Here is a 13,606-nt window from a genome sequence, read left to right on the forward strand (position 1 = left end):
ATGACCTCCACAGGTTCAGGGTTTTTTAAACCCCCTAGGTTTGCAACTAATGAACATTTGAATTGTTATGTATATGTTATTTCCATCTTGTGCATGTATTTGTATGTATTTAACATAAAAACAATAAAATACAATTTAAAATAAAATACTCTGTCCTGTCTCAAATGAAATGTGGACAGTGTTTGTCAGAGCTATGACTCAAAATGGGACCCTACAGAATGTAATCAAGACTGTTAGCAGGTGCCCAGCCCCATACTCCCATTCAAAGGGGAAGTCTCAGTCCTAGATGTGATTCTGTTTGAAGGCACCAAAATGGTGATCCCTAAGGTGTTACAGAAAAATATGTTAAGGATACATTAAGGTCATTTAGGAATTGAAAAATCTTAGAAGAGCTAGATACATTTTATACTGATCTCAAATGTAAAGTCACATTGAGGAGGCTGTCAAGATTTGTTGTATATTCCAAAAATATAGCCAAGTCAAGCATAACCATGTTAGTTGCACAGGAAAAAATGTCCCCCTTGAGCAAAGTACATTCAGATTTGCTTATGTTGATGAGAAAAAATGATGTACTTGTTCTAGACTATTACTCTCATTTTCTAGTTTTTACTAGAAGATACTACTGCTAAATAGGTGATTGTACACATTGATTGTATTTTTGTTTGCTATGTCAGGTTTACCATACCTATGTCTTACAAGGGGCCATAGTTTTAGTGGCCGTGAGTTCAAGCCATTTGCAGTGACGTTTGGGTTTGGACATGTAACCCTTAGTCCCCATTATCATCAGTCCAATGGGCTGGTGGGAAACAGAATCAAAATAATAAAGTGCCTCCTGAAAAAGGCAGCAGAGTTTGACAAAACTGTTTTGCTGTAAATTCCCAACCACCTCTACTTACCGCCTCCTGACAACAGTTGTATTGATATCCTCAAGGTGCCCTCAAGTCCAAGCATTGGTGCATGAGTAGTTGAACATTGTTAGTAAGTTGGTTATAAGTATTTATGTAAATGTTGATTGATTGTTGATGTTAAGTTGGGCTGGGAAAGGAAGATGTGGGGAACTGTACCTTTCAGGGGCTTGGATATGCAGTTGACAGGCAGCTGGAACTGAGATAAGGAGCTTGATAGAGATCTGCTTCAGTCAATGTCTGAGTGATTACTGAATACTATAACACAGGGGTGGCCAACCTGTGGCTCCGGAGTCACATGTGTCTCTTCAGAAGTAAATATGCAGTTCCTGGTATAGGCACCGACTTCGGGGCTGGAGCTACAGGCACCAACTTTCCAATGTGCCGGCAGGTGCTCGCTGCTTAACCCCTGGCTCTGCCACAGGCCCTGCCCCACCCCGACTCCACCCCTTCCTGCCCCCTCCCTGGAGCCTGCTGTGCCCTCACTCCTCCCCCTCCTAGCCTTCTGCATGCCATGAAACAGCTGATCGGGAGGTGCGGGGAGGGAGGGGGAGGTGCTGTTCGGGGCTGCCGGTGCGTGGGAGGCACTGGGAGCGGCGGGTGGCGCTGGGAGCGGCGGGTGGGGGAGCTGATGTGGGGCTGCTGACTTATTACTGTGGCTCTTTGGCAATGTACATTGGTAGATTTAGGGTCCTTCTGAGGCTCTGGTTGGCCACCCCTGCTATAACAAGTGCACGTGAACTGTGGAATTGCCTGAAATTTATCAAGAGAAGCCATTTTGTGGATTGTGAAGTAAAAGTTCTAAAGAGCAGATTATCTGTGTCGTAATAGGGAAAACTACAGTATTACATACTAGTTTTTCTGAAACAAGTCTTCAGAACCTGCAAGGTATGTCTGTGTACAATCTGCAAGTTGTACAAATGTAACATGAACCTCTTATTAGCAAGCAAAAAAACAAAAAAGAAGTAAAATATCTCTTATGAGGCCACCTGAGGCGTGAAAATAGTCTTTGTGTAAATAGAATAAAAGGATTCTTCATTAGGGTGTTTAATGTTCAAGGGGCAAATCAAAGTATCTTTCATAAAATGTGTATAGTGAAAGAGAAATTCAAGAAAAAGTCGAGGGTGTGCATTTTTGTTGTTGGAGGTGTCAGTCCTTTCTACCAGAAAGAATTGCCTCCTAAGATTTTTAACGTTTTGCCAGACCTGAGATTTAATGTTAACAAGTACAGTACAAAGTTATTCTAGTCCCAGCTCCTTGTTCAAGATCAGCAGTCTGCAGATATCACTTCTGTTTTGGGGGATATTCAGGCTTTCTTGCAACCAGGCATATCCAGTTGGGTTAGTCTACAAATGAGTTATTTGAAGATGACAAGCCTTTCAGTTTTTCAGAAAACCTTTCCTTTAAATAGGAGCTGTGTCTTTTTCTGGAATAAGAAAAGCAAGACCAGCACACCTTTCATCAAAGGTTGAATCTTTAAAAGAAAAACTAAATAAATAGCTATGTAATTATTTAATAGGTAAGAATTACTATGAGTATACTATCAAAACAGTTTGTCAAGATCTCTGTAGAAATTGAGAGGAAAGAAATTCAAACCACAGGGATCTAAGGTTCGCTTGATTCCAGCTGTTTGGATGAGTTACTAGTACTGGCAGGCTGGAGCTCCAAGATAGACTGCTCCGGTCTGTTGCTGAGGGAAACCAGAGTTAGATGTGGTAAGGTGGCAGGCTTAACTAAGCCACTTTTGCACATGCAGTCAAGCAAGACAAAAGTATACAAATTTAGAATCCTCCTGCTACTCTGACAATACAGTTAACAAATTTCAGTTACTTGGAAATCCAGTTATCTGGATTTGAGGGGTTTGTGAGAGGACTTCTACACGTCTAAATTCTTTCGAGTGGTGAACAGTCATTAATAAGCTATTTTCTTAGATTGGTAAGATTTTTTTGGAGCTGGGACTGTCATTTTACTATACATCTTGCCAAGCCTAATGGAACCTCAGCTTGTTTGAGATCTCATCTAGGCATTTCTTCAGTAGCAATGTTTTAGTAATAATTGGTGAACTGGATCTGCAGCAAAGGAGTCTGAAATGTCTCTGTATGGGTGTAATACAGCCTTTAGAACAGTGGTGGGCAACCTGCAGCCCATCAGGTTAATCCTCTGGTAGGCTGCGAGACAGTGTTTACATTGACCGTCCGCAGGCACGGCTGCCCGCAGCTCCCCATGGCCGCAGTTCGACGTTCCTGGCCAATGGAAGCTGCAGGAAGCTGCGATGGCTGCAGGGACATGCTGGCCACCCTTCCCGCAGTTCCCATTGGCCAGGAACGGCAAACTGTGGCCACTGGGAGCTGCGGGCAGCCGTGCCTGCGGACGGTCAATGTAAATGTAAACGCTGTCTCATAGCCCGCCAGCGGATTACCATGACAGGCTGCAGGTTGCCCACCACTGCTTTAGAATGTCTCCATTTGCTGTAAAAAGGACAGGTCTAATCTGTCAATGATATTCAGGCCACTGAACACCTGTGCTTGAGAAAGATTTTCTTTTAGGATTCTAGGATAAATTTCAACTAGATCTGGATGTAATTCATATCTCATTCTCATAACTTCCTGTTTACCTTCATTATTTCATTTTCCTCTGGAATGTCTTGGCCACTTTGTGAAAGATAATGCAAATAGAGTACTGGAATGCCATTTGTTTAGTAATGTATAATTTTCTTATCAATACATTGTTACGTGACATCTTCATTAACCAAGAATACACCAAGATGAACACTGTGAGCTTTAAAAAAAATTATAAAAAATTCATAAAGCTGTGCAAAGGAGAAGGTTTCAAGGCCATGTATTCCATGATGGTTGTTTGCCTCCCATCATCCCTAGCAGCTGTGTCTGTGAGGTGCTAACCATTTCCCTTATCAGTCTCTCTCTCTCTCTCTTCTTCTCTCCCCTCACCCCCCCCCCCCCCCAATCTGGTGGTATGGAGAAAAAGAACAAGTTATTGTTTGAATTGTAGTCTCCATGCCAAAACTCCATTTCTTTTGGTTCTTCCCAGTCTTGAGTGAGCTTGGAGACGGTAAGACATTTACAATATTTTCCTCCTTTTTAGGAGCCCCCAGCCATGTGGTGTGAGGTGGATAGCAGGGAAGAGTTTGGTCTGCAAACTTGGGGAATGGAGTACTAAATTCTAGATGGGCTGTGAGTTACTGGGGAGAAGGTCGTAGCTAACTAAAGAGGGGGCAGCAGCAGTAGGCTAGTAATTGCATGTGAACTTCTGTACTCTGTCCATACTTTGGAGGATGTTAACTTGAGCCGTGTCCCCAAAAGACAGAGTACTCTGTTCAAAAACTCATTGAGCAAACTGGGAAGATATGCTGTGATGCTGTTTGCTTGGATGGTTCCTCCCAGAGCTGGTGCAGGAGTGGACGGGAACCACAAGGTACCTGGGTAGTGCCGAGAGAGCTGCTTTGCTGTGCAGTCTCGTTGCCAAGTTAGAGCACTATTTGTGCCTTTTCTCATATTTAACCCCATGGATAAGCATAAAGTACACAGCAAAATAAATAATTCTTCAGTAACTCAAAGCGTGGCCAAATTCTTTAAAATATCGTTCTTTTAGGAAATATCTGTGCAGCATGATTTGGCGATTCAACTTATAATGACTCATGTTTGTTCAAAGCTAAGTGCATTAATGACACTGAGAGCCAGAAACATGAATTTTTTTTCTTTTTCTTTTCTGAATTTACTGCTAGAGTAAAAGTCCATTTCTTCAAATAGTTTCCCATCTGGTGCTGCCATTATGCTAGAGGGAAGAGGGTGTTAACCATGCAGATGAGACCAATAAGCACCATGCTGGCGAATGTGGTGGGGAGAGCAGTACACAGCAAACTGAAGTGGTCTTTCTGTGTTTGCATATTTATAGAAATAAAGGTGTGGAGAGTTTGTACAGTCTCTGCCGCAGCCATCATTTTGAGTAGTGGGTGGGTGTTGGAGTGGTGTTAAAAGCCTACGAGAGAGAGAGAGAAAGAAGTTAGCTAAATATGGGCTATGAATTCTACAGCAGCTGGAATTGCAAAAGACAGAACCTGGCTGGGTGCCACCATTTAAACAGAGATGTGATACTGGTCAGGATGACACCCGGGACAGTGGGGGGCACACAGGTAAACAGACATGATCACTCAGCTAGCCAGTTAAAGCAGTATGGGATACCAGTAGGAGGACTTGGCCAATGGGCAACTATTCGTTTTGGAATGGGTATGCATCCACATCTACTTTGCTGAAGGTAATCTCATCCCACATCTCAGCAACCCACTTTCAAAGTGGATTTAATAATGCATATTAAAAAACCAGATGATTCATAACAAAAAAATTGTCTGTGGTCACAAGGCACTTTCATATGAAATAGCTCAAGTTGACCTGCAACAAATTTCAAGTGTAAGCAAGCCCAAAAAAGAGCAGTTGATCAAACTGGTAACACGGTATTCAAATAGGTTGAATCTAACAAACAATCAGTTGCTCAAGAATAAGTGGGAAAGAGGAAGAAATACGAACAACTTGTTGGACCCTGTCTTGTATTAATTCTCTTTTCGTGAGGTTGTCTGGTGCTACAGAAATTGGCACCAGTTAAGAAAGTACTTTTTCTCCAAGTGGGAGAGCTTTGTCTAGTGAATTGCCATAAGAAATCACAAATGACAAAGGGAGACTGACAAAAATTAACCTTTTTTTCCTCTCTATTTTATGGGTTGTTGAAAGTTACTCCTGCTGGTGATTTTACAAATTTTGCAAGCTTCTCTTCACTAGAGATGCAGATTTGGAACAGCAGAAAGCTGAGTTACATTAATATTAAATATACAATACATGGTCTGAGATATAGTCAGCATGCTGCTAATACCCAAGTCTGTATTATCTTTGTGCTGGTGGGTCAGTCTGCATGATCTCATTTTTTGGTCAAAGCTTGCAGACGGTGAGATGGCTAGTCTTTGTTCGATAGGACTGCAGAATTAAATATGTTGTGGGGAAGAGGAATCACTAAACAATGTTTCTGTTCTGTGGTGGCTTTATTTAATGGAAGACTGCCATAGCCACAAGTATAAAAGATGGGCAACTAGGGCTCAGTTTTAATGGAAGTAGTACCTGGAAGTACAAGTTTTTGCAGCAATCAGGATTGGTATTTTTAATCTTTTTTATATGTGCAAGGATAAATACATGGAAAGGATTTCAGAAATGCCTGCCCTTATGACCTCCTCAAAGCTTTCTATGAAATGTGCTTCTTGCAGAAGCTCAATAAAACTAGCACAGCCCACCTACTGCACGGAAATGATAGTAAGTTCACTGAGCATTAGTAATTCTAATTACCAAATTGGTTATATGCTGTAGTATCTAGCTAATATCAATCAAGGTCGGAATGAAGACTTTTTTGTATATGTGTAGGGAGAGGAGCATCTCTTTGTTTGGTCTGGATTTCATTTGCTTTGTTTTGGTAAATTGACTTAGCTGCTAATTTGGTACTTGCTTTTATTTATGTTTTAAACTGTCTAGATGACTGTGGACATATGGCACCAATATTATTATTAAAACCACACAATCTGCATATATTGTAGAATCTTCTTCAGTTATTCATTTAACCCACTGATATAGACAACCTAAGTAAGTACTTTGATTTGAAAGGTTGCCGGAGGAGGGCAGTGGCTCTAGGATTGACCCAACTAAGAGATGGTGAATCATATCCCACTTAATATGCAAATAGCCTTTGAATGAATAATTACTTCTGGCTAATACACTTTTACTAACTCTTCACTTCTACTGTGGATCTCATAATATCTGATGTTTTACTTAAAAGACTCAGCTCCTGGAAACAAATGATTAAATGGGAATCATAGATTGCCATTTTTTAAAAAAAATATAAGTTTCTAGTCCTCATTGTCACAGAGAAAAGGTTACATATATGACCAAATTGTACTCTGTGATGGGGTGTACAAACCCCACACTGAGCAGCAAGGGCTTAAGGGCTCATTTGGGGCTCAGCCAGCCATGCCCCGCCAAACCTGCAGCAAATTCTCCATCTGCTGGAGGAATTAAAAGGCAGCAAATTAGCTCAGTTGGTGAGCAATGCTGAAGGTAAACAGACCTGCAGCCCACGGCTCCAGGAGAGCAGAGTGAAACCTAAAGGCTCTGATGCAGCTGCCTAAAGGAGCCCTCGGTGAGGAAAGGGGGGACCCTTCGTCGAGACAAGAAGAGAGGGAAGTATTCTGTGGCCCTGGGCAGTTGCAACTCCCTCTTGCTTTCTTGGGATTTGGATTTTCCCATCAGGTGAAGGCCTTGGACTGAGGTGACCCCGGGGTGGGGAGACAAGAGGAAGAGGCCCAGGGAGGACAGCCTTAAATAGTCTTGGTTGCCAGGTTATTGGTAGCTAAAAGGGCCCTGGGTCGGAGCCCAGTAGAGTGGGAGGGCCCTGGTTCCCCTCCCCACAACCCACCTGGTAGTCTGGGGTTGTGGCTGTGACCACCAGGCCACGCTTCCCAACCAGACTCTGAGTGGAGACCATTAAATACCACAAAAATATCAAAATCCAGAAGGCAAATAGTAAGAACCTAAAATTTTGATTTAAAAAAACCCCTCATGATTCTTTGGGTTTTACTCCTGACTTTTTAACATTTGGTGTTGGCAACTTACACGGTGTCAATGGGAACTGAAACACTGTAGTGGTATTCCCTTTTTTCTCTAGTGCTACTTTCAGCATAGAAAAACAATGAATACAATAAAAATAGTGCAACAACAATTGTTCTTCTTTAATCTGATTACTAAACACTTCGGTCTATACTAATTCGCTTCAAGCAACAATCCCTTCTTTGTTTCTTATTGCCAAAGAATATAATACTATAATAAAATATAGTGTATGTATGTAACATGTTTTTCCCCACTCATCCCATCTTCATTTCAACTTCTGATGTTACTTCAGTTTAGATGCGTTACGTTATCATTGCTGTAAATACCGTTAATTCTGTTTTTACTTTTAAACAATCCAGATTATTTTAGTTAGTTTCTACATGGTTTTACTTAAAGCACTTCTAGAACTTTAACTTCTGTGGAAGTTGCTACATACAATATTAAAGACCATCATGTACTAATGTTTCTGGCTTTTTTCTAAACTTTCTAAACTTGAAAAGGTAAGCAAAAGTATTCTGTTTCACCAGAAGCAGATCAGTATCATATAAAAAGTTTAAAAGTCTTTGGTTTTACATTTCTACTTTCCACATCTTTCTCTTCTAATTTTTCTTAATTATTTTAATTTCTTTAAGGTTTTTTTAAAATCACAGAATCTAGCTCATACATTTGTGAAAGTTCATCTTGGACAAGATACTCTTCTGTCCTACAGTTGGCAGTCAGGTATAGGGAATGCATACAATTTAAGAGGATGCATTTAGGAATAGTTATTTAAAAGTGAAAAATGGTTCTTTCAAAAGTGCAAATTCTACAAGGATTACAAAGCGAAGGAAAAAACCACATTCAGGATCCATATCTGTCCAGTTAAAACTAACATTTCACAAGAGTTAACTTGCACATTCACTAAAACGCGCCTCTTAAAGGAAAAAAAAAACTTGAGGGTTTTACAGGAAAATTATGCTGCTTGTACACATTTGCCATTTTTTATACCTTACTTACATAGTCTTGCATAGATAATCCTTTTTCCTTTAAGCAAGAGTTAAAGATTGAATCAGCAGGCAAGAGAGAGATGATGTGATTAAAAACTGATCAGGAATTCAGGAGTATTGTGATCAGTGCCTGGCACTGCCGCAAGTTTGCTATGAAGCCCAAGGTTTGTCCTCTGTAAAAATGAAGATATTTATCTACTTTTATATAGGGTGGTGGTTGAGGTTTAATTCATTAAATGTTTGTAAAGCATTCTGAGAGCCTAGACTGGAAGGAGCTATAAGAATGCAGAGTATTAATACAACTATGCATAAAACCTTGTTTGCTCTGGAAAAGAATTCAGCAAGTTAATTCTCATTTTTTTGTTGTTGTTCTTGCTTGTGAAGGAAGATGGGAGCACCATATGCAGATGGCACAGCAATATGTATTGATTATTTAGAACATTTACTTATAAAAGTTGATTTCTTGAATGATATGTCTCCTGTACATTTAACATTTAACATTTATGGTGTGTTACTGGATGCTTACTTTGGTACTGTTCATACTGATTAACTTTTTTAACTAAAAAAATATAATTCTCATTCCTTAATAGCATCTTTTTTGTCTTCAGCCTTTTAGACCATACCTTTCCACTGATCATGAGGCTTAGAATTTTTGAGTTCTAATCCCAGCTATGCCACACTGTCTCACTGTGTCTAGGCCTTGGGCAATTCACCTAATCTGCAAAGAGAAATTTGCAGTTTTTCTTTCTGCAAAATGTGTGCATTAATTATTCATTAATAATTAAAGAGCCCTGTGAGTAGTACTTTGTAGTTGTAAAATACTCATGGAACATGCTGCTTTTTATTATTATTCAGTGTTGAAAAGTGCAAGTGTGATTAAATTTCTAATGGTCTGATACTTGTTTGATGTTAACTTTAGCTGTTCAGCATTTATTTGATAATAAAAATTGCTTGCATTGGCTATCTCTACGTGGTACCATAAAGCAGTATTTTTCTAAGCATTTTAAAGCACTTTTTAAAGCTCTTTGTGTGAAATGTTTTCTTTGTGACCGAACATCACAACATTCCAGTTTAAAATTGGTAGAGAAGCACAGTGTTGATAGCAATACATGCAGATAGTCGGAATGTGAAAAATTCTCTAGGTTTTTCATGTTAATCCTTTGCCAAAAAGCCTGAAAAAGCCTACAGAAGTAAAGTCTATGCCAGAAGACTTGCATTTACTTAAACATCACCAGCTGAAAATATTAACTAGTTAAATGTTGTTTGGTTGTAGGCAATATGCCAGCTCCTGAACAGACCCCATTAGTGGAGGAGGGGCTGCAGCAGACCACCCAGGAAACCTCCACAGGCCCAGGCATGGAGCCAGAGACTACTGCCACTACCATTCTAGCTTCTGTAAAAGAGCAGGTATTTTTATTTTCTTCTGTATCAGTTCAGAAGTATACTGTGCTTTTCAGAATTAAGCATGTTCTACTCTTCGTTTATGTTTTGTTTCCTTGATCCATGCCAACTCAAGAATTTCTAAAAGATGTTTCTTTTCCTACTCCTGGGGGACTTCTGCTCCACCGCGCGCACACAATTTATGTGCCCCACAAAATTTTTTTTTTCTCTGCAGAATAATACATTCTGCTGGAGAGGTGCTTCAATTACCCCATTTGCCCTGCAGGGGCTGCTGTGGTGCTAGAAGAGAGGGCAGCTGGCTCACGAGCCGGGGCAGCCAGCCACAGAGAGGGAGAGAACAGAGACTGCTTTTCTCACAGCGACATGCCTTCAGGGCCGGGTGAGGGGGGATGGACAGAGCTGGCCACATAGGGTTGCTGGGGGGGTCACACAGACTTGGGTTCAAAAGGGCTAGGGCGGGATACAGACTGGGGCAGGGGCACAGGAACTAGTGGAGTGACAGCATTGAGCCAGGTGCTGAATGGAAGGGGGGTGCAAGGACACCTGGGAAGGAGGGGTTGCTTTACCAAGTCTGAGGTCAGTCTAACGAGATAAATCAATTAAAAGCAGGATACCAAGGGAGGAAAAATAACTTTTGAAATCGTAAGAGAGTGGCCCATTACAGACTGTTGACAAAAAGTTGTGAGTAACAGGAGGGAGAAATTAATATGTGGGAAATTAAGTTTAGGTTTTGTAATGACCCAACCACTCCCAGTCTCTATTCAGGCCTAATCTGATGGTATCCAGTTTGCACATTAATTCCAGTTCTGCAGCTTCATGTTTGAGTCTGTTTTTGAAGTTTTTTTGTTGAAGAATTGCTACTTTTAAGTCTGTTATTGAGTGACCAGGGAGATTGAAGTGTTCTCTTACTGGTTTTTTAATGTTATGTTTCCTGGTGTCAGATTTGTGACCATTTATTCTTTTGTGTAGAGACTGTCCGATTTGGCCAGTGTACATGGCAGAGGGGCATTGCTGGCACATGATGGCATATATCACATTGGTAGATGTGCAGGTGAATGAGCCCCTGATGGTGTGGCTGATGTGGTTAGGTCCTATGATGGTGTCCCTTGAATAGATATGTGGACAGAGTTTGCGCCGGGGTTTGTTGCAGGGTTTGGTTCCTGGATTGGTGTTTTTGTTGTGTGGTGTGTAGTTGCTGGTGAGTATTTGCCTCAGGTTGGGGGGCTGTCTGTAAGCGAGGACTGGCCTGTCTCCCAAGGTCTGTGAGAGTGAGGGATCGTCCTTCAGGATAGGTTGCAGATCCTTGATGGTGCGTTGGCGAGGTTTTAGTTGGGGGCTTTAGGTGACGGCTAGTGACGTTCTGTTACTTTATTGGGCCTGTCTTGTAGTAGGTGACTTCTGGGTACCCTTCTGGCTCTGTCATTCTGTTTCCAGGTTCACTTCCAGGCTCCTTCCCAGCAATTACTTCCTTCTCCCTCAGCTCCTCTATTACCCCTAACTTCCCCAAGCCTTAGCACTGCTTCTGCAGGATGTGTATTGTAGTTTAAATGAATTATTACTCAAAATTCTGTATTAGTATGCCTAGTAAGGATCTATTTGCCAAAAAACATTTTTTGAATCTTTTTTGTCGTCTGTATTGTTGCAGACATACTTGCTGACCGGTATTTTGAAATAAATTACCAAAATAATTGAAACTGGCATGATTATTTTGTGTTATTTTGACAAATAAAATATTCAGAATTTTAAAATATTGTGTGCAGAATTTTTAGCACAGAATTCCCCCAGAAAATGTAAACCTCAACAGTGTACATGTCAGAATCTGAACAAGCAGGATACGTGTTCATTTATCTGCAATCAAGAGAAATAGTATAGTAATCTGTACCCATTGTATTTGTACCCTGAAATCTTTTTGTAAATCAGATTTGAAATTTGGATTGAATGCAAAAAAGCTAATGGAAAACTTTATGACTATAAGAACCATATGTGTTCCTAAGGCAGTTGTGCAAGAATGTTTCCGTAATTTGCAGACAACAGATTTGTTCAGACTTCTTGTGAGTGTCTTGTCATATTAACTTCATTTTTTGAGAGGATGGTTTTAACTGGTTGAGCTAGCGATTTACTTTGAAATTCATAGTTTAGATAAATATTAAAAATGTGAATGCTATTTTTCCTTTAAACATCTCATATTTATCATCATGCATTGTTCTTGTTAAGGTTTTGTCTACTCTTCTATAGAAGTCAAGGTTTCCAGAATATAATATTTTGCTTGTTTGAAATCAAGTTCAGCATAAGTTTGAATTAGCATTTTGAAAAAAACAAGGGTGTTTTTTGGTTTGGTTTGGTTTAGTTTTTTTTAAGAAAACCTTTTAACTGGAATACAGAACTGAAACAATGCTAACATTAATAAAAGCAGTAATTGGTTACAGGAACTGATACCTGCAAGGCAGACTGCCCTCTAGCATGGATTTATACTTACAAAATGCAACCTAGAAATCTTTCTTCTCCGAAAGAAGTAGATTTTTGATAGCTTTATTAAAATATTTTTGTATAAAAAAACCCTTCAGTATGCAATTCAAGAACTTTGAATCCAAATAATTATCATAACAGTTGTCATAGTTTGTCCCATGTTAATAATTAATCCTTTGCTCTTAGAGTGCTAGGGAGAAGATGTAAAATCAAGAAGATCACTCATTGTTCCAAAAATCCATGTTTTGCAAATTGCAATACCTATGCAAACAATTTTGAGATTATAATGCCAGAGCAGTTTTAACTCAGAATTTCTTTTGGTTCGGTTGACATATGTCTCTACAAGGTTTCCTGCCATTTCCCCACCCGCAATTGTACCATCCTACTCAGTTGGTTTTGAAAAGAGGGAGAAGCAAAAAGACAAAAAAAAGAGAATGTACGGCAGTGGTGATGTAAACTGAATATAAACGCACCTCAAGTTCTGTAGCTGCTTTCAAGAAATTGGCTGCTTTAAAGCAATCTTCATTGTTTAATTCTGAAGCTTTTCCTGTACTGCGCCACAGGGAGAAGTCCTCCCACCCCATACTTTAAAGCAATCTTTGTTGTTTAATTCTGAAACTTTTCCTTTTACTGCACCACAGGGATAAGTCATCCCACCACATACTTCCAGTACATATTCCTAGTCTGAGCAGAATAAACTTTGTGATTTACAAATTTATTTAAATGAAATCAGAAAAATGTCCATTCAATTTGCATTGAAGTTGTTTGTGTTGTGGCGTTTTTCTACCTCTAGGCTGATGGTTCTAATCCAACCCAGAACAGTAGGAACCCGATGTTAATTGTGCCATTTAGTCGTTATCTAGTGATCTATGTGTAATGCCAAGATGATCTCAGTCCAGTTCTTAGAGGACAGATACCACCTTACAAAACCTCAACCAGCAAAATTAAAATTAATTCTATTGTTTTCAGCTTACCTGTTTGTTTGTCTTAACCCGAGTGCAAGTTTAATAAATATTTTGCTAGAAAAAAGGCAGAAGGCTGTGTGGGCCTGGAAAATAAACTACATTCTCAGCCTTAGAGGTGATCCTAGTCCAGCAGTTCTCAAATTTCATTGCCCCGCAAACCCCTTCTGACAACAAAAATTACTAAATGACTCCAAGAAGGGGAACCAAAGCCTGAGCCCAAGCCCAAG

General features: G+C 40.1%; 1 protein-coding gene across 9 annotated transcripts in view; it reads left to right on the plus strand.

Moving 5' to 3' along the window:
* PKP4 (plakophilin 4) overlaps positions 1-13,606 on the plus strand; it is a 246,876-nt gene that overhangs the window by 49,460 nt on the left and 183,810 nt on the right. For 7 of the 9 annotated variants that reach the window (XM_037912431.2, XM_037912434.2, XM_037912432.2 and 4 more), the window contains exon 2: positions 9,821-9,954. The exons of the other annotated variants lie outside the window; for them this stretch is intronic. In XM_037912431.2, coding sequence (XP_037768359.1) covers positions 9,826-9,954 — 129 coding nt within the window. In that variant the 5' untranslated portion in view covers positions 9,821-9,825. The remainder of the gene's footprint in view (positions 1-9,820; positions 9,955-13,606) is intronic. 9 annotated transcript variants of the gene reach the window in all.

The sequence above is a fragment of the Chelonia mydas genome, chromosome 11, assembly GCF_015237465.2.
Source record: "Chelonia mydas isolate rCheMyd1 chromosome 11, rCheMyd1.pri.v2, whole genome shotgun sequence".
Taxonomy (NCBI): Eukaryota; Metazoa; Chordata; order Testudines; family Cheloniidae; genus Chelonia; species Chelonia mydas.